This window comes from Colius striatus, chromosome 11, assembly GCF_028858725.1.
Source record: "Colius striatus isolate bColStr4 chromosome 11, bColStr4.1.hap1, whole genome shotgun sequence".
NCBI classification, from domain to species: domain Eukaryota; kingdom Metazoa; phylum Chordata; class Aves; order Coliiformes; family Coliidae; genus Colius; species Colius striatus.
In genome coordinates this window covers 21,924,523-21,946,273 of record NC_084769.1, presented here as the reverse complement: position 1 = coordinate 21,946,273, position 21,751 = coordinate 21,924,523, and the positions used below count along the sequence as shown (strand labels likewise).

General features: G+C 36.1%; 1 protein-coding gene across 1 annotated transcript in view; it reads left to right on the top strand.

Moving 5' to 3' along the window:
• Positions 1-21,080, top strand: part of LRP2 (LDL receptor related protein 2) — a 118,889-nt gene extending 97,809 nt beyond the window's left edge. Inside the window, exons 61-79 of the mRNA XM_062005173.1 lie at positions 195-332; positions 1,089-1,211; positions 2,149-2,277; positions 4,196-4,327; positions 4,873-5,004; positions 6,172-6,315; positions 6,784-6,949; positions 8,052-8,180; positions 8,928-9,148; positions 9,608-9,784; positions 10,431-10,550; positions 12,797-12,887; positions 13,608-13,675; positions 13,837-13,957; positions 15,877-16,006; positions 18,201-18,320; positions 18,413-18,520; positions 19,743-19,814; positions 20,919-21,080. Of these exons, the coding sequence (XP_061861157.1) occupies positions 195-332; positions 1,089-1,211; positions 2,149-2,277; positions 4,196-4,327; positions 4,873-5,004; positions 6,172-6,315; positions 6,784-6,949; positions 8,052-8,180; positions 8,928-9,148; positions 9,608-9,784; positions 10,431-10,550; positions 12,797-12,887; positions 13,608-13,675; positions 13,837-13,957; positions 15,877-16,006; positions 18,201-18,320; positions 18,413-18,520; positions 19,743-19,814; positions 20,919-21,080 (2,483 nt within the window). The remainder of the gene's footprint in view (positions 1-194; positions 333-1,088; positions 1,212-2,148; positions 2,278-4,195; positions 4,328-4,872; positions 5,005-6,171; positions 6,316-6,783; positions 6,950-8,051; positions 8,181-8,927; positions 9,149-9,607; positions 9,785-10,430; positions 10,551-12,796; positions 12,888-13,607; positions 13,676-13,836; positions 13,958-15,876; positions 16,007-18,200; positions 18,321-18,412; positions 18,521-19,742; positions 19,815-20,918) is intronic.
• The last annotated feature ends 671 nt before the right edge of the window (positions 21,081-21,751 follow it).

Sequence of the window (21,751 nt, the reverse complement as noted above, 5' to 3'; positions counted from 1 at the left end):
AAACGTAGGAAGCATTTGTTAAATTAATGATAGCTTACATTTGAAATCTTTTGGAGTAACTTGTTTCACTATTTCTTCAGACCTGAATTACTTCTTTAACTACCAAGAAGTCCTTAGTCCTTGCAGACTGTTGTTGCTGTAGATCTTTGCAGTGCCCGTTGATGAAAATGTCATAATAATTTTCTTCTCTTCAGCAACACGGTATCCTAATGGTACATACTGTCCACCAATGCTGTTTGAATGTAAAAACCATGTCTGTATCCAGCCATACTGGAAATGTGATGGTGATAATGACTGTGGAGATGACTCTGATGAAGAGCTTCACCTGTGCTGTAAGAAAGAAAAATGTGTTAAAATGAATAATATGCATAGTAAAATCTCTAGTTACAATAGTGAGGACATTGAGAAAATGAATTTTAAGTATTCTCTTTTCACTGGAGGTTCTCACAGACTTAATTCAGGATGAGTGTTAAGAATTTTGCTTTACATACAAGTTCATTTTGTCTTCCTACAGTATGTTTGTCACTGCTTTGTGTAAGGAGTTATAAAAGTAGAGAGGAACATATCAAAGAGATAAGGACTCTATTTCACATTTTGAAGTCGATTGTCTAAAATGAGAGCATCAGTTTGCAATTAAAGATTAACTCAGATAATGTATGGTCTGAGAGGTGCTGAGCTTGTAAAGCGATTGGTATAGACAGGACACCTTGTAAATATGGGTGAGGAGTCCTTACTTAACTCTAAAAACAAGGTTTTGGAAGTGCTACTTTTTGTCAGTTATGCACTATACAGCTGCTTAAATGGCATGTTTGCTTCATAAACAGATAGAGAAACCTCAGTGCTATATGAAGTTATGGGATATGCCAAAATGGCCAAAGATTATATACTGTCTTCTGACAAAAAATGTGTGACATCCTAGCATGTAATCACCAGAGTGTTGATAAAATATTATTTTGGGTCTGATTGTCTCCACCCTTTTTGAAATATAGGAAATATGTACATGATAACAGATAAAAGTGATTGGGATAATTTGTGACATGGTGACATGAAGTATCAAAGTGTGACTGACTTGATCTCTCTGGTTTCAGTGGATATTGCTTGTGAATCTCCATTCCGTTTCCGATGTGAAAACAATCGCTGTATATATAGCCATGAGCTGTGCAACCAGGAGGATGACTGTGGAGATGGAAGTGATGAGAAAGAGGAACACTGTATGTTTACACAAAATTGAGCAGCATGTTGAGTAATTGGGATGGGCTTAATGTTTGATAATACCAAAGGACTATAGAAAGGTCAAAATGAAACATAAATCATGAAAACTAAAGCTTAGTATGAAATAACTTGAAGTGTGGTTGTTGATACTAAACATTTGCAGCTTTCCATACAAGTAGCAAAAATCATCAAACATTTGTCTGAAAAGTACAGAGCATGATTTTCAAAATCATATTGCATTTTGTCATGAGCATCAGTTGAATTGTCTCAACTTACTATAAATTCCAATTAAGGAAGAAGAAAGAGTTTGATTGTATTATAAAATAAGAACGGGATGCATAGCTGGGGCTTTGAAAATAGAGAAACAAGTACTTCTGAGTTTGTGGCACTGTTACAGGAACATATTTGGGCCCAAATTCTGCAGAAGGTCTGTTACTATTAAATAGGTGTTTGACCTCAGATTTTTTTATATAGTTCTCATTATGTTGATTGGTATATTATCAAGTTTAATCTGATTTTGATTGCTTAAAGATATTATTTACTGGCTTTATTGTGCAGTATTCCTAATAATTTAGTAATATCTCAATTTAAATATATATCTGTCATACCATATTGTATCGTATCATATAATATCATCTTGAAGTCTGCAGGAGATGAATGAAGTATATTATTACAAGATATTAATAAATCTGCAGTATTAAAAAGAAAATTCGATCAATTGTTAACAAAAATTTACAATGGAGGGTCATCTTTCAGTTCATGAGGATGTGACTAGAAATCAGGAGAGCCCTGGTTATAATTTTAGCTTTGCTACAGACTTCCAAAGTCACTCTTGTCATTATTTTATCATCCTCATTAGCAAGGTGAAATAGTGCTCTCTGTTGGTACTGCATAGCTGAAACTGTGACAGAGAAGTGTTTCTCTTTTTGACTATAGGTAGAGAACCAACCCCAAGACCTTGTACAAGTGAAGAATTCAAGTGCAGTAATGGAAATTGCATTCCTCTACATTATGTCTGTGACAATTATGATGACTGTGGAGACCATTTTGATGAAGTGGGCTGCAGTAAGTAAAAATATCAATGGAATACAAAATTACAGGGGTTTATTTAGCCTGTGTTTTCCTTCTTTTGTAGTATTTAAAATGTGTATAGATATGGTACTTATGGATGCAGCTTAGTGGGACGTGGCAACGTTAGGTTTATGGTAGCACTCTGTGACCTTAAAGGTCTTTTCCAACATAAATGATTCCATTATTCTATGAAGTTTGGTGCTCTCCACAGTTTTTTCTAAGCTTAGAGTATCCAAAAAAGGGCTTTGATCTTGAAATGGGTTGCAATATCGGGACGAGAATATCCAGATAATTCAATCATAATTACAATAGACCAACCTATGGAATTATTCATGGGCAGACTCTGAACTGGTACAGGTTCTCTAGTCCTGTAAAAACAAAAGTATCTTGAGGTACTTCTGTTTTCTCATTTACAAACATGACCACAGAATTCTGTAAGGACATCCAGTCTTTGGACTGAGGGCTCTCACATCTTCTGTACAACTTTCATTAGCTATTCATATAAATTTATTAGTATATGTTTAGATGCAAAAGGTTTGAACTTTGAGGCAAGAGGGAGTATTCTTTTACTTACTAGTTACTTTGTTCTTATGGGGAGAAAAAAAAAATCCTAACTCTTTTTCTCAATATATATAGACAGCTGTAGAGTAATAATATGAGCATGTATTTGCAATTTCTATTTAATATCTTCCAGTGTGCCAAATGATGCACTGGTGATTTACAGTCCAGCATGCTTGCAAAATCCAAATAACTTAGAAGACTATAGTGCAGTCCATTTTAAATCAGCTGATTTCTCTGTTTTGCATACCTTCCCAATGGTCTTTAGGTAATATAACCTAATGAAATGACTTGAAAATGTACAAGTGTAAAAAGCATATGAAGCAGTGCAAAACAGATACCATCTGGCAGTCACTGTTCTACTGTTTGGGGATAGATGTAAATGCAGATCAAATGGTAGCATTTGTAGCCTTCTCAAATCAAATACCCACGTTACAGCAAAAATAGAGTGTTCATAGATGTGTGCAGTTAATTTATGCTTCTACATGTATATGAAATCAAGCTGCTTAAGCTTAATTTAGTCATCACTGGGATGTGTACGCATAAAGGAGATAATCAGTTTAATATAATGTCTTTGCCATATGTCTGTATGTTTTTCTCATGCTCTGCCAATAAACATATATTGTTTCTCCTTTCTACTTACATAACAGATTTGAGTTTGAAAGCACTTTGTGTATATGTAGGGTATGTGAGAATCATAAGGTTTTATATTAACTTTGAGGAGAGTATAATTTGCATTATCTGTTACAGAGCATCTATTATCCCTGACTTACCTTTCCCTTTATGGGCATATTTTAAGGACAGTGTATACTTTGAATGACCTGTATTGACTTCAGTAGGCTTTAGATTAGATATGGCATGAGCAGGCTGTCATCTTCTCTCTAATTTCCAGATATAATTAATATAGGGCCTGTGTTATATATGATAGCAATTGAGAACATTTTCTGTTTAGCTAAAAAGAAAGGACTGCGTAAGAAAGAAGTGGGTTGGCAAAGGTAGGAGTTTAAGACAAGTCTTTTAAATAGTTTATGCAATTGCTTCAGATTGGTGGTAATATAGGATGTCATTTCTCTTAAGGAAGGTGGCTTTTATCCTGACTCTGTTCACTTACGTCTAGAGATTATACTTCTTAGTTGACAGCTGTCTTGAGCAGTATTTGTTATCCTCTTCTAATTAGTTATGCCCTAGAGAATAGATGTTCACATTAATTGAGTTTCAGTTAGAAAAAAAGGAAAGAGAACTAATATCTATTTAAAAACCATTGTCAGTTATAATGATCAAAATAATGACATCCCTCTAATCACTTTACTTTTTGGTTGAAATTGTATAATTTCCTTTTTTTTTTTTTTCCCAGATCCTGGGACAGAGCGAACTTGTGCAGAAAATATCTGTGAACATAACTGTACCAATCTGAATGAAGGAGGCTTTATCTGTTCCTGTAGGCCAGGGTACAAAGCCAGTGAAACTAACCGAAACTCCTGTGATGGTATTTTTAATCTTTGAAACATCTTCTCAGTTATTAAGTGTTCAGTGACCTGTGACTTCATCATTTTAATGTGACTACCCATTTGTGCATTCTGACAGGAATTTTATATATTTAGTAAATGGTTCCTAAAAAGTTTTGCTGCTGAATCATGTTTTGTAACATGAAGGCCTCATACAACAAAGAACTGGCTCTAGGTATCTTCATTTGAGCATTTCAAGAAGGCTTTGCTCTTGCATATCTTACATGTAGTTGTGCCTCATCTTTTGTCTTTTTCGGTGATTTAACACAAAAATACATGATCCAAAATATCTTTCTGATAAACAGAAGCAATGCAGTTATTAGCAATTTATAGTTAAGATGTGTTAAAGAGTAGATGAGTCATGAGGAGTTCTGTTAGATAACAGAGACTGATGTTAAAGGTCACTTACTAGGTCACTGATCTCTTAGAGTATGTAGGAAGGGACAAACCTGCCACTTCATGTAGTGAAGTGGTAAGCTTGTGGAAGAGATTGATCTCTAGGAATCTTTTCTCTACTTACATCTAGATATCAACGAGTGTGAGATCTTTGGAACATGCACCCAGGACTGCAAGAATTCCAAAGGAAGCTATGAATGTTTCTGTGCAGACGGCTTCAGGTCTGTGGGTGATCAACAAGGGAAACAGTGTGCAGCTACTGGTATGTTGACAGATAGCAAGACTGATTGCTACCTGTAAAGAGCAAGTGGAGTATATCAACTTAATGAATATAATCCTCTCTATTTTAGGAGGGGGAATAATGAAAATGAAAGTTTGTTCTGTAACACAATATTATCTGTGTGTTCCACCCATTCCATAATCAAGAGTAGAAGTGCTCGTCTCTGCTTGAATTGTAAACATTAAAAACAATATACTGAGTTGGTTGCCCGCCTTCCTGTCTCCTGATTTTTTCTGCAAAACAAAAACCTACTTATTCTGTGATTGTCATCAGAAGGAAATTAATGTTGTCTATTCCTGAAATTTAGGTTTTCTCAACAAAATAATGCATGAGAAAAAAGCAGCATTAAATTGCTTTAAGTGAAAGACAGTTTGATGTCACATTGCTGTTCATTGTTCGTGGACTGATGCACAAAATCAGAAGGACTTTGACCAATGCTTAATGTTAATAATTATCATTTTATAATACCTCAGTGCAGTGATGGCAGCCATTGAATAGGTAGAGAGCTGATTCAGAAATTAATAGTAATATAACAGTAATAATAAAGTGATGAAGAAAATAGAAAAAAGTGACAATGCAGCAGTATTATATAAAATACAGAAATAATATTGTGTTAAAAAATGTACTAAAACTTTAACAGCTTTAAGAGATACATGATAGAAATGCGATGTGCCTAGTCAAATAGTAAAGTCTCCAGAACAGATTGCCTGTGACCAAAACTGTGTGTTGCTGGACATGTTGAAAGCAGGAAAATGAGAAAAGAAACAAGAGAATGAAGTCTTCGGGTTTCTAGTCCACAGCCCCAATTCAGCAGATATTTACAGTTCAGCATGAAAACCAGGGCATTTGCACCTGAGTTTCTGCCTGGCTGACTCTTTATGTGAATATGTCAGACATTTAGTTTTTTGAAACCCTTTTTCGTAGGCTTTATTGAGGAAGCACCTAGACACTCAAAGTTTCCAAGGTTAAATGGTAGAAGATAAGGTTTTAGTGAATTTTGCAAAGCTGAGAAGTTTGAATAGCTCTGAGGCTTATGTTCCTTTTTCTTATGCAGAGCAAGCCTCAGTTTAGTTTTGACTAGAAGTGACTTCCATTAGTTTCTTCTAAAGTGAGAAATATATGAAAGTAAAATCCATGATTGTTTCCCAGGTAATCCTCCATTGTTACTGCTGCCAGATAATGTGCGGATTCGAAGATATAATATCTCATCAGAACAGTACTCTGACTATATTGATAACCAGGAGCGCATCCAAGCTCTGGATTATGACTGGGACCCTGAAGGGATAGGCCTGAGTGAGTATGTGTAGAACGGTAACACTCAGCATAGGTATTTGATTTTTACTGGAAATCAAAATAAAATTAGATTAACTTACCAAGCCTTGTTGAATGTGACTCTCTCTCCTTTCTTTGGCATCTTTTAATGCTTTAATTTAGTTTAGCTCAGTTTTGTTCTGGTTTTCCTTTTGTTTTTGTGCAAGTTTAGCTTTGGAATTGTAGCTCTTTAGGATTATGCAGTAGTAGTGGTTTGCTATAAATGAACCCTTTCCTTTTCTTCTGCCTCTGTCAGTCCATAAACCTGGTTTAAGTCTTAAAATATAATATAGTTCAAGGTAACTTTAGATGTGTATCTTACCCATGATGAATGGGTTAAAAATTTACACACTGACACAATGTAATTTAATTGAAGAGATGAGTCTCAGAAAGATTAGAATATTCAAAAAAATGGAATAATTAAAATTATCTTTGTTATCTTTTATGAAGGTATTGTATACTTCAGCACTCTGGGACAGGGTTCTCAGTTTGGAGCCATCAAACGTGCTTATCTGCCTACATTTGACAGCAGTAGAAACAATCCTACAAAGGAAGTTGACTTGAATCTCAAATACATAGTTAGTCCTGACGGGTTAGCTGTTGATTGGGTTGGAAGGTAAGTTCACAAAAGCTATAAAAATGTTGTACATTGAATGTGTCAAGAGTCTGATCAGGCAGTAAAAAATCCACTTTTATCTTCCTTATGGATTATCTCTGAATAGATCTTATCTCAAGCTAGTTCAGAAGAGTATAGTAAACTGTTTGCGTAGGCAACAAGTTAATAGGTCAAATGTATGTTGCTGACTACATCATGTATTCTCTGAGGAAACTTGCATTACTCCACAACTGGCAGATCAGTTGTACATCAGCGAAGCAGTAATAGACTGGCCCTCATGTCAGATGGATTCTTCTTCAAGGATTTGGGTAAGCTCCAGGGAACAGAATTTCTCTGCTGTTGGAAAGAGACCAGTCTGTAATGGAATTTCTCTTTTATCATTGCTTCTTTCTTGAGAGCCTTATGCTGTATGAGCTAATCTCAAAGCATCTTAAGTCTGATGAATGTATTTTCTTAGAGCACAGTTACATTTTAGTAACTGTATCTCAGAGGTTTTTCTCCCTCTTGTTGGCTATGGATTTTTTTTTAGGCCAAAACATGGCATTTTTTTTAAAAGCCATGATGATAAAGATAAGCAAAATACAAGGAAGTGCCTTGTTTGTAAGGACTAAAAGTATTTGCATCTCATGTGGTAAAAATTTATTCACTAACATCTTTGTCAGATGACAAAAGTCTAGAAAGGAGCTGTGAACTAATGAGCTAATGAGCTGGATACCTTCAGAGTTGCTGTACAAATTATATGGTAAATAAATCTTATTTCTAATGAACCTCATAATCTCCTGGAAAACTGGATCCTTAGAGATACTTATGAGCCACCTCTGATGCTTAAAAGTAACAATGAAAGTTCTCATCAGCTCTTTAGTCAAGATTATTTGACACAGAGCAGAGGCAGCAGCAGAAACTTTGCCATGGTTGAAAACTCGTGAGCTGGTAGTTCACATTTGCCAAATCCACCTGTATTCAGGATCTGTATGATCCAGACTGAAGAAGTTCTAACATAATCAGTGCAGCTTTATCATATTATAGGGCTTATTTATTTATTATTCCTCTCCCAAGGATAAACTATTTAGTTTTGAAATGTTTTGTGTTTTATGTAATTCAGACATCTTTACTGGACTGATGCAGGGACCAATCGCATAGAGGTGGCAAAATTAGATGGGCGGTACAGAAAATGGCTTATCTTTTCTCTCCTGGATCAACCAGCAGCTATTGCTGTCAATCCAAAACGTGGGTAAGTATGACAGGATTTCCCAGAACTATCTGCAATAGAAAAAACACTCACAATGGTTAAACTTTACAGAAAAGACCAAGGGAATGCTTTCTGGAGTTTGCCTTTACTAATGTTCACAGATTTGTGTATGTGGGAAGTTATTTTAGGATTAGATTTTATTAGATTTTATATTTTTATTGTGTTGGTGACAACACCAGGTAGGTGAAATAAGAATCTCCTTTCTACAATAATTTCTCTGTTACTATGGAAAAAGGGAAATTGACATTTCCTTTACCAGCTCTGAGCAATACAGATGGAGCGTCTTTCACAGGGGATGGCAGTGTAAATGCACTGGTACCTTCAACAACTGTGCTTGCTACCTCACGCATTACAGGATGGATTGGATACATGCTTCTCTTAGCTGGAGTAAAGCAGCACAGCTTCCTGAAGTCATGTGGGCTCTACAGCTTTATCATAACTGATGGATGTGTTCACAACCATTTTTCTTCCATTAAGAAGGAGAAACTGTCATTGAAACCGTTCTCCAAGTCAGGACATAAGATGCAAATGTTGTTGTTTTAGTATTTATCATCTGTACTTGAAACTAGCTTATTCAATTAACTCTTTCTGACTTTCCTGATCACGTCTGCAAAACACAGATTGCTGAACAGTTTTATGTTCCACAACTGACCTTTTCCATGAAACTTCAAAGAACAATCATAGTGACCAAATTCTGAACTGTATTAAATTCTGGTTCTGTCCTTTCAGGCTCATGTATTGGACTGACTGGGGAAGGCAGCCAAAGATTGAATGTGCATGGATGGATGGACAGCAAAGGCAAACTCTGGTCTCTCAAGACCTTGGCTGGCCAACAGGTCTTTCTATTGATTATTTGAACAATGATAGGATCTATTGGAGTGATTCTAAGGAAAATATCATTGAATCCATGAGACCTGATGGGACAGACAGAACCATAGTATTACATGGAGGTAAGAACTTACTATGCAATTAATATAATAGTAAACAAGATGTATGCTGACGAGCACTTGGATTTCTCATATTGGGCTAGATTGGGAGCTTTTCAAAGAGTAAGTCTTGGTAGTGTTTTCCTCCTCCTTTGCACAGGGACAAATGGCACACCAGGTTCAGAGCTCATGATGCTTGATAATTAGGTTCCTCAAAGGTAACTTACATGACATTAATCAGGGACAATGTGAAAAATTGTTTTCTTGCTTTTTTAATGTTTAGTATTAAGCACTCTGAAGGTACAATGACATGAAGTGGTCAGGCACACGAGGATAAAAAAATGTGTGTGTGTATATATGTGTATCCGCAAATGTCTTAAAATTAAAGGAATAGGTGATATATTTAAGTGGAAGAACAGCAGTTTTATTGATTCTGCTAGAGATTTTCTTGCTGACAGTCTAATGTTTGGTTCCTTTGAGAAGTAGGCAGTCCCTACAGCCTTGATGTCTTTGAGGGGCATTTATATTGGATAGCTAAAGAACGAGGAGAAGTCTGGAAGAAAGATAAATTTGGAAGTGGAGAAAAAGTGAAAGTGCTGACTGTAAATCCGTGGCTCACTCAAGTGCGCATCTATCACCAGCACAGATACAATCGGTCAGGTGAGTAATCAGTGTCGTAATGAGCCGTTTCTTGCTATGAGATTGAAGTTGGTATTGATGTCTTCAAAGAGCTTCATAATCTTCTGATAATATGTCTTAACAGAGTGTGATATTCATTTCTGAAAACTTAAAAGTGGAATAGTGGCTAGCAAGTATTTTCTGCACATGCAGAGTGAAATCAACAGTGGAATACCCCACATTACCCTTTTGAGTCTCTTAGCTCTGAGTTATGACCCTGTCCTTATCCTGGTGCTGGCCATTTAATACTGCCACCAAGGGGAATATTTCAACTATGACATGTCCACAGTAATCACAGAGGAGGATATTTAGAGGAACATGTAGCATACTTCTCTTTAAACTTGTTTTACCTTTTAGAATTAGAAAGCTCTATTTGTTTGAAGAGATTCAGCTTCTTCTAGGTGCTATGCAAGCTCCCAACAGCCATGATCTCTCCATTAAGAATGTAAGAAAAGGCAGAGAGAAGGTTTTGATGTAAATGTGGTATTTGGGCATCAGTTGTTTTAAAAAATGGATCTCAACTTGTTTAGAATTTTGATGTGTGATGTTGATGAGATATTACCCTGTCTTCCGTCAGAAATATGCCACATTGCTTCTTCAACTGCCTTCATCACTATTTTTTTTTCAGTGCCTAATCCTTGTAAAGATGTCTGCAGCCACCTCTGCTTGCTGAGACCAGGAGGATATACCTGCACTTGTCCTCAAGGAACTCGATTCATAGAAGGCAGCAGCACAGAGTGTGATGCAGGTAGAATCATTTGTCAAACTGGAAAGGAAAGGAGGCTTTCAGAAATGCAAATACATTGCTGAATTACAAATACGGAGAGATGAGCTAACTGATAAAATAGATGTTATTAAGTCAGGACATCTGACTTTTATTCTCAGCTCTCACTGATTTGTAGTGACCATGTGCATTTCATTAAATGTCTTTGCATGTCTTTTTTAAAATGGATGTAGATATATCACTTCAACCAGCCCAGACCCAGACCCAGCTGCAAAATTGATCATGTTTTCTAATTTTTGTTGTGAAATTCTGAAGTATTTTATTTTCTTCTTTTTTTTTTCCCCAAATGTATGGATTTCAGAACTAGAGAATTTTTGACAAACTGTGGCTTGCAATTATGTACAAACTATTGTTTGATCAGTATAATAGAGTACAATAGAAACTTGAATCAAAGCTGACAGAACTCACAGTGTGAACAGAGAGAACTTCAAGATAATCATCATACTGTGGAAAGCTTTTTAAGCACTAGTTTAGTGTTTGGTTGTTGCATTGCAGCAGAGCCCTCACAGTGCTTCCAGGAGTGCCAATAAAATGGAATTGCTTAGCCTTTCCTGAGAAGAGCATACCACTGCAGGATTTCTTTCTCTCTAGCTGAGAGTCTGCATTCTTAGCTTACAGTGATGTAGCCAAATGTCCTTGTACTTGTCCTTGCAACATACCTCGAATAAATTACGCTTTGTAACATTGTCAGGCATTTTTTCAATGTCTAATCTTCTCTGAATTATCTTCTTTTTGTATTAAAAGAGAAAATGTCTTAATTTTTAAATCTGCTTTACCTCTAAATTATATTTTATTAATAAGAGTTAATGCTCTTTCCTAATGCCATAGTGATGCGAACTGCAAAAAGAGAGGCTGGTAATATGATGTAATAGTGAATGTAAGTGTGCAATACATATTTAAATTAGGGATCAATAACTTTGATTGCATTTCCTACCTGCTGTTGATTGCTCTGAGGACACTGCATTTGCTATTCTTTGCTAAAACTGATTTACATAAAATGTCAGGGAATGAAAAAAAAACTCTGGTTGACCTTATTTTGAAGAAGACAGCAAATAGGATATATAGTACTGTCTCCATTTTTGAACTTCAGTTTTTGTCTAGAGTTTAAGCAAGTTTTTTTTAGTCAATGAAGTGTGGCTGCCAAAACTGACAAACTGAACAAACATAGCTCTTGTATATACATTTGGTTTATTTGGTCCTTTCCTTCTATTACAGGCATCGATAAACGCAGCCTATAAGGCATCTGCATTTCCCCTTTTTGTATCCCATTTACTTGAAGGGAGTTTTACCTGTAAGGAGCATTGTAGCAATAGACTTCCACTACCTGTGGCTGATAAAAATTATTTTATGACAAAAGTATTACAATGGAACTTGCCAGTGTAAGACAGACTGTCAAAGTCTATCTTTGGTTTATAGCCTATAATAATGTTTAAGATCCAGAGCTCTTCCTGTATGAACTGCACTTTTCTGACAGCATATCCTGAGCTCTTACTGAAAGCTAGGACAACTTTTCACTTTTTTGGGGTTTTTTTTTGTCACTTGACTCGACATTAGAATAACATCAGAACATTGGCAGCTCTGTGTTTGGGCCAGCTCAGGCAATGCTGCCACTGGGGCACCTGAGGGTTCCAGGAGTACAGTTGAGTCACTGACACGATGAACAGGCTTCTGTGCTACCTGGTGCCAAGCTGTCAGCCTGTGCTCTATTGACAGAAAACTGAGGAACTCTCTCTTGTTCTCCCTGTCAGGATGTATGAGAGTTTAGCTGGCCTTCCTGTATGTACATTTCCATCCACTGCTTTTCTTCTGAGTAAATGCATCACAGGTTGACTCTCTCTGTGCATCTTCCACCTGGTTGGATGGAAGAATCTGGGCTGCTTTCAGAATGGAGAGATTTGAAGGGTGGTGGTGGGCTGCATTGCACGGGCAAAAGAAAGTTATGGGACATATAGCTTTTGGGTTGTCTATGCCTGCTTTTACAGAATAAGTCATTATTCTCTGAGAACACGTTTTACTTCAGTTAAAATAAACTCATTGGTCAGAAAAATAAATATAGTGACAACAAACATGCTATTAAAAGGAAAGCTTCTGAAAAGTAGCTTGTGAGTTTGCATGCGCAAGTTCTGTAACGGTAAATAAAATGCTATGTGGTGGTATTTTGTTTGTTGAAAATATCTTGATAACACATATGTGGCTTTTGAATTTTGCAGCTATTGAATCTCCTCCCACAATGCCACCAGCATGCAGGTGCATGTATGGAGGAACATGCTATATAGATGAAAGCGGTCTTCCAATGTGCAAGTAAGTCATTCCATTGTTAGGATAGTCCTGGGCCAGAATGTGCTCATTCAGTCTTGCAAAATAAACTCTTTGAAATGTCTTGGGAATGCTTTAGATTATATATTTCTGCAGTAGCATGTTTGTAACAGTCACAGAAAACCACATATAGAATCATAGAATGGTAGGCACTGGAAGGGAGATTTAGAGATCATCTAGTCCAACCCCGCTGCAGAAACAAGTTCACCTAGATCAGGTCACATATATGCATAAAAATATTGGCGAATAAGCAATATAAACGCATGTTTGGAAAAAAAAAACCCAAAAAAACCCCAAATAGTCCAAAGAAAAATCACAAACAAAACCAAAGAACCCACAACAACAAAAAAAAAAACCCAGAAAGACAAACCTTTGAAGATTCCTGTAAAGGACTATGCTGAAAAATATAACAGTGGAGTAATGTGCAGTCAATGTAGCTTGGAACAGCCAGTAGGTGCCGCTGATACTCTGCTGAAATAAAATCTTTTGCCTTCAGTGGCTACTTTTCTGACTCAGCACTTTTCTTTCCACTTGTAATTCTGTGAAGATAGCAGACATACTATATTTACAGTCAGTGAAATATATAATTACTGAACGTGGAGTTTAACTTTATGTCATGTAGATAAACATTACAGAATACAATTAATAAAGCTGAGATCTTAGACTTAATAAAAGCCATTTAATCAGCTGTCATTACATTTACAGGTGTTCTTATGGCTACACTGGGAATTATTGTGAAATAGGATTATCAAAGGGAGTGCCTCCAGGAACAAGTAAGCTTCAAGTATATATATTACACTTGATATTTTGGACTGAAGAATGTGTACTGCCTCACTATCATACCTGTTCAGGGTGAAACTTATAATTCTCTGGGCTCTTTTATACACTGAACTACGCTTGCTTGAATGTATGCCTGTTCTTCTGTCTTTGGTAGCAGCAGTAGCAGTGTTGCTGACAGTCATACTAATAATCATAATTGGAGTGTTAGCGGTTGGAGGCTTTTTTAACTACAGACGAACAGGCTCCCTTTTACCAGCACTTCCCAAACTACCAAGGTATGTTTTGAAGGCTTTCATAGTTGCACTGAAATAGTGTGTTTGTTCCTAAATATTTCTGAAAATTCCAGTTTGTTTGCTGTGTGCCCATTCTGTTGAAAAATGGGAAGTGCAATGTTACAGCAATTCCAGTGGATTTTGGATTCCGAGCAATATCATAGCTGATCATTATTTTATAAAAAAAGGGCTATTGTAAAACTTTTCTACATTCTAAATTAGGTCTTAATTAGTGAATAATATTTAAAAAACTATTTATCAGATCTGGAACTGGATATTCAGTTCAAAAAGAAGCAAACACAATAGTTAAATATATTTTACTTTTTAAAAAACTTTGTCAGAAGATGATTCTGGGAAAGGGATCTTTCTAACATTGAAAGTGTGAACTCATCTGAAATACTACATTAAACTGTTTAAAAATAATATGGGATGTATATAGTGAACTTCTGTCTGTCTCCAGTACCTGATAAATCTGGGATTTTTGTAGATTCCTTCTCTCCTGGTAGTCATAGAATCCAATTCACAGCTTTGTGAAGTATCATTCAAAAATACTTGGTGTTTTGAATCAAAGGAAACTGAAGAAAAGATTTTTGTAAAGATTAAAAGTTATTGTTTAAAAAAAAGTCAGAATATGTTACTTTGTAATGTTTTTGGCTTTAAGCAAATGATATGTTTTTAAAGGCATAAAGCTGCATCTTCACAGTCTTTGCACCCATTTTTAAGTCAGTGTGATTAAATAATTTTAAACAGTATTGTGGGTGTAGCTGTAACTGCTTCCTCACTGTAAGATTACACTGAACTAATTAAATTTATTTATGACTTGATGTATTTAAGTTGGGGCAAAATTTTTGTGCAGATCAATCCTGCAGGACAAAGATTTTGTAAGAGATCTCCCAGCTGCTCACTGAAATTGCCTGGTTCTTACTTTCTTGAATGGAATTTTTCTGCATTGTCAAATAGTGAATAAGCAGCAATTTTAATATACTAACTCAAACTTTACTTTTCAGCAATATTTCTGATATAAATTATGAGGCTGTTTGAAATGGAGATATCAGGTTTTTGTCTGTGAAGCTTGATTCACATTTTTCGTTTCTGCCATGAATATGCCTCAATCCCTCTTTAAACTGTTAACTCATACCTTTATAGTCAACTCACACTTGACAGCTTATAGTCACGCAGAACAGCTTAGCCATTGCCCTTAGGAGTCATAGCTAAGATTTAAGGGGTTTTTTGAGTCAGATGATGCCTGCATAGCCAACTGATAAAGCATGTGCACAATACAGTAGCTATAGGCAAGAGGTTTAGCACAAGCCAGCTCCAATGAGGACACAAATGAAAAGATTATTTCAGTGCTTCTGTCTTCCTTCAAGTTAGGCAAATTTGACAAAATAAACTGAGAGGTTAACTCTGCAGTAGATTTGTAGTTGCATGTTTTTATGGAGTTGCATACTTAGATTTCTGTGTGGAAGATCCTGTATTTGGCTACTCACCACTGTCTTTCACTGCTTCTGTTATTTTGAGCCTGACAGCGTTCTTTCAGACATTTGTATGCCATTTCAGCTACCTTTTTTAAAAACTGATTTCAATGAATTTGAGTAAGTGAGCGAATTCCTGTGTTTGTGTAAATCAACACTGAAGTAAGAACAGTGAAAATGTTAGCAAATTTGAGAGAATTGTAATTCATTGAGTTCATCTGATGTCTACATTGAGTGCACATAAAGATCGTTGAGATCATTATAAGTGGGCTAACTTAGGTTAAAAGAACCCATTGAACAGGAGCGCTCCTGGTGCCTTTGCTAGCTTACTTAGAGCCAGCAAAAATTCCAAGACAAAATTAGAACAACAACTAGAAAAATCTATATTACAAGAACTTCTACTGTATGATCTATTCTCTCTTTCTTTTTTTTTTGCTGTTATTGTAGTTTGAGCAGTCTTGTAAAATCTACTGAAAACGGCAATGGGGTAACTTTCCGATCTGGAGCAGATGTGAGTATGGACATAGGAGTTTCTGGCTTTGGAGGTGACTCTGCTATAGACAGAGCAATGCAAATGGTAAGTCTTAGTTCTGAAATGTTTTTATAAGTTACATTCTTTTAATAAAATTTTTATCTTTTAGAGGGAACTCTTTTATGTAAAAAAAAGATAGTGAGGTAACAAATGCATTTGAAAAAAAGAAATGAACATTGATTGATAATTTCCTGAAATAGATTTTTGTAACTCAAAGGCAAGGACAAATGTAGGCTATTCTTCAGAATACCATGACTTTTCCCAAGATTTGTAAGATAGAAATTAAGTCAGTTACCCCTTTTCCTTTTTCAACATATTCATGAACTGTAGGGGGAAGGAATAGATGACTGAAAGTACTGTAACAAGAAATTTTCTGGGGGCCCTTATGTTCCACAAAACATGTTAAAATGTGTGGATTTCAAATCCAGACTGTGTGTTAGAAACTTCAGTGTTGAAACTCAGTCCTGACCACAGGATACGCTACTTTGTGCAACAAATTATAAATTAGACAGTTTCTTATTTTAACAAATTTAAATAGATCATGTTTAATAGTTCAGGACACATCATATAGTTTAACTACTTAATTCATGCTTTTTTTATGTGCATATGAGAAATAGCACGTGTGGTTTTTTTTCTATACTGTATGTTTTTTCCATGGAAAAACACTCCCTTGTTTACAACAAGAAATATAATGTCCAAAAGATTTTTACTCATGGGAAACATCACAGATATGTTTGAATAATAAGGACTTGCTGGAAAGTGTATACTGGAAGTTCCCTAAACTTTTAAAGATAAATTATAGATTAACTGACAGTAAATTAATATGAAATGATACAGCTAATAAGGGTAGGCTCATATAAGATATGTATATGATCTTTTTCTAAATCAAGAAACACATTCTTTGTTAAAACTAGTCAGCTTGTATAATGAGACCACCATATGAATGTTTTTGTAAATACTGGGAAAGTAACTTTAGGCTTGAATGTTACTTCAACCTTTTTCATACATCAAAAGCTTTATGGTACATTTTCCGGCCTGATATTGATATACAGAATCCCAACTGTTATTTGCAAATAACAGATCTAGATTCAGGCCATTTCTGTTTAAGTGGCATCAATTCTCCCTATGTGTTCAAAAAGGAAAGAATTCAAAGGGTTTGATTTATGGCAGTGAAGAACTGTGGGATTTGCCTCTTAAAATTTTAACATCACATACACATGAGTAGATGTTAGAGATATATTTTTCAGTGTGGCTGTTCTTAGCCAAGCTAGGCTTATTTAAGGGAGCTGACAGGAGTTCACTGTGTGGTAAAGAGCTATTTGAGCACAAAGCTCGAATCATTATGGCATGAAGCAGCCATCTGTAGAAATGAGGCAAGTTTAAAAAGAACTAGCTGGTTTACGATTCACATGTTATTCCTCACTATTCCTACAGTGAGGCTGTGATAAGGGGCAGGAAAAGTGGGTCTGGGTGGGGTTTTGTTTTCTACCCAACCCTTCTACGTGTTGATGCTTATCTGGCCAACTCTGAATGGCTATCCTTATGTGGCACTAAATATTTTCTTAAGAAGAATACTAAATTTGACATCCTTGCCCACCTACTGTGAGCACCATAGCTGTAGCTCAGGGTTTAGCACAGTATGTGTGGAGCAGCTGCTCTCCACAGAGTGGGTAGGCAAAGTATTGATTTATGAGAAAAGATATGCTGAAAACATTTTATATCTGACATAACTCATATGTTATAACTAAGGGGATGCACATAATGCTTTTTTTTATCAGAGAATATAGCAATCTGCTGGGACAAAATATATGGATCCCATTCTTTTATATGTCAGGTGCTGCTTATTGATTGATATGTCATTTTGAAGTCTCTAAAATGAAGTATTTGTTTTGGGGTTATGCTTGCTTTGATATCTCTTCCCTGTTGAAGGTGTGGTTTGTGAGAGTCATCTTTCCTCAATTATTTAAATGTGTTTGGGTGTTAGTTTTTTTCTTTTGTCCAGCTAGGAAATGAGATAATATTGGAACACTCAACGGTCCAGGCTGCTAAGTCAGGGGATAATATAATGGATGGTAGACTAATGTTATGATTTTAACGTATGCTAGATTTTGTCTAAGCGAAATAAAGTAAACATGCATTTTTTTTTCCCTGAGGTGAAGAACTGGAGTGAAATTCTTAGAAGTTTGGAAGAGTTTATTGCACTGCAGTTGGTGTTCAAGGTTGTTGTTTTTGTTCACAGAATGAAAACTTTGCAGTGGAGTCAGGGAAACAACCAATCACATTTGAAAATCCAATGTATGCAACCAGACATGGTGGAGCCAGCACAGCCAGTGCTGTTACAGTCGTTCGGCCAACACACGTAAGAGAAACTCAGGCTTGACTGATGCTTTCCATTTACCTTTATGACCTTGTTTTCTTCTTTGAAAAACGTTGATTTTCCTTCTCCTACAGGTAGCAGCAGCTGGTAGTGAGGAAAATGAAAATTTTGAAAATCCTGTTTATGCTTCTGTGATATCTGCTAGTCCGAAGGAGCCCCCTCAGAGTACAGATGCACCTCAGGTAGGACATAGAAATGCTCCAAGGCTGCCTTGATTGTTTTGTGCTCCAAATCACGGAAATTGAATTGTCAGGGCAGCTGAAATACCGTTTCAGTTCTCTTTAAATAGTGCCATGGAGTTGGCACATAGTCTCCATCAAGTCCTACTAACTGTACAACATTTCTAAGATTTGAAAGAGCTGTTCAGGAACACTTTGATAAGAGAAAAACAGGGCAAGCACAGAACTGCCCTGTAAGGATCTGAGTTAAACCCCCTCTTCTTCTTGGCCCTTGCAATTATTTTGAAGTGAATAGATTGGAACAGTTTCCTTTCACTGTTGGTTGTGCTTCATTTTGAGGGCAGATACTAGTCTGAAAATTGTAATGTAACTAATATAAACTGTTATTGCTCCCCAGCAGAAATGATTATAACTAAAACTGTACTTTGGAATTTAACAATTTTTTGTAAGTCCCTAATGAATTATACCTTGATAAATACAGCAGAGTGTGTGTTTCCTCCCACCACCAAATTAAAAGAAAGACCAAGAAAAATTACATTTTTGTTAAAAAAGTGATAATCCAGGTGGGGAGTTTTTTTTTGCTATGGGAAAGTAAGACATTACTCAGTGTACTGTAATCATCTCTTTCACATTTATTTGCAATTGTATCCATCTTTAAAAGTGCTAACATGGACTTTAGAGTCATTCGTTCTATGTGCTCTTGTAGGACATTTTAACAATCAAGGCTGAAGTATTGCCTCATCTATATTAATCATGATTCATGGAAGATACATTTTTATGTCTTAAAATCTGCCTGAATGAGCTGATGATGGCTTGTTCACAGTACTATTTTCACACATTGTACACTAAAAAGCACCTCTGATAAGAATTGAAATGGCAGCCCTATCAACTTGTAGTGTCCCTCAGTATTTTTTTTGTTGTTGTTTTCAAGACAGTTTTTTCCTCTTTTACTTATTTGTCTGGAATGATAGGCTTCTATAAAATAATTTAGTCACTTTTTTTCCCTCTAGTCTAGCCTCACAAATACTGTTTTGTCAAAACTGGTTATCTAACAGCAGAGAAAGTTGAGTCCCATGCTTTGAATGATAACATGGTAATGTAAGAACATTCAGCTGAAAGCACCATTAGCAGTCGGTGCAAGTGAAATCCAGCAGTGGTGATGTCAGTTTCCTGACAAGTTTTGAGAAAAATACTATGTAAAGTTTTAATAATTTTTATGTTTCAGGAATCGAAGTGGAGTTTCTTCAAGAGAAAAATTAAGCAAAACACTAACTTTGAAAACCCGATATATGCAGAGGTATTGTTTAATATTCTATAGTTCTGTGTTTCACCTAATGTGCTGCTTGACTTTGTTCTTGCTTTCATATAGAATAAAGAGTATGAGTAGATTCTGTTGCTAAGTGAGGCAGCACAGAAATTCCAGCCCAGGTCAAAGTAGGACGCAAGTGGTTTTGAGAAAAGTTGTAAAGTCTTGTGCAGAATGAAGTGCTCAGCAGGAATCCAGCTCAGGCAGCACAGCTCCATTGCCCACTTCTCTGCTTTCCTACATCAAGCACTGCAGAGTGCTTCTTCTCCGGGACTTCAGGCATCAGTTTTCCCTTGCTGGTGCATTCTGGCATAGGTCGAGGACCCAGCGCAAGTGGGTAGCTATTGTGCTATACTGGGAGTAAAGTGTCTGTTTCTGCCCTCTCAGTTCTGGCTTCAGCACTGCACAAAAATTGAATAGCTCTGTGTACTGCAGCCCCGTTTCTACCAACTCTATTTTTTCATCCACACAGTTGGATGAGGCAAGTTCTTTTAAGGTGCTGTGCCAGTGCATAGTATGTGTGCTGGAGGAATTCTCCTCTGGCCTGGGTATGAAGGTTTGGAGTTCTACTGACTTGAGCCAGTAATTTCAGCTCTTTTCACAGTTAAATATTTCCAGATAGCTTAAGTGACTTAAGAACCTCAGTTCCGCAGCCACTTAACCAAATCTAGCTGCCTGTTGTGAAGAATTTAGATTTCTAATGCTTGCACAAAGTGAGAGAAAGAATTTGGGAAACCAGGGATTACTGGTTTCATCAGTAATGGATGTAACTATTCACAAACAACAGCAGTGCCAAGGTTATCTACGTTCATGGATGTGCATACGGACATATTGAGCTATTCCTGACATTAAGCATTAATGTAGAAGTCTCAGCATGTCGAGTAAGTTTATGGTAGTATAGTTACTCAGCTATACCATTAGAAGTGAAATTAGCATTTAATTTTATTATAGACTGTGATTTGCAGAAATAACTTATATCATGACACTTGGCTTTAGCAACAAAATACCTGGGTATTTATTTAACATTTCTGAAAGTTAAGGTTGGGTGTTTTTTGCATTAAAATGTAAACTTGGGTTTTATGCTTATTGTTTCAGATGGAAAAGGAACAGCAACAAGACACAGAAAATGTTCCTACTCCTTCTCCTTCATTGCCCCCCAAGATTACTCTGAAGAGAGACCAACCGTTAGCTTATACAGCAACAGAAGATACATTTAAGGACACCGCCAATCTCGTTAAAGAGGACTCTGTGGTATAACTAGATAACTCATTTAGGGAAAATTAGACACATCCATTTGCACATTATTTTTTTTGTAAACAGGAGAGTAAGGTCCACATTCAAATGCTTTATAAAAATGTATACATCTCTTAGCCAATGGCTGCAGATGTATGTTGAAACTATGCCTTCTTTTTTGACAAATGCCAATTTCTATTTTTATGAACAATTATCACGATGTACTATATGTATATCTTTGCACTGAAGCTGTCTGAGAGTAATGTTATAAATATATTGTACATTTGTAAATTTTATGAAAGATTATCTTGTTCAGTGATGTTGCTAGTAGAAATCTGTATGGAACTGGTTGTGACTTTAGAGTTAAATTCATTATATAAATGCTTAAACTAAAAAAGAACCAAGCAAGGCAAATAGAGGAGTATTACTGATTTACAGGATCCTTAGTATATCTATTTATAACAGCACCTTTTAAAACTTCTGCTGGTGCTCTGGGCATCTTTACCACCTGTTTTGTATGCTCTTGTATGTAAAAATGAGCGACTGTCTTGTGTTAAACAGAGGATGGAAGAATCAATGCAGCATTATTATGCTGAACAGATACCTGCATAAAATGTTGTTCTTACGAGATTTTAACTGCCTGAGATAAAATAATTTCCTCTCAATCTATAAGACACATGCTTTTCCTCTAAGTT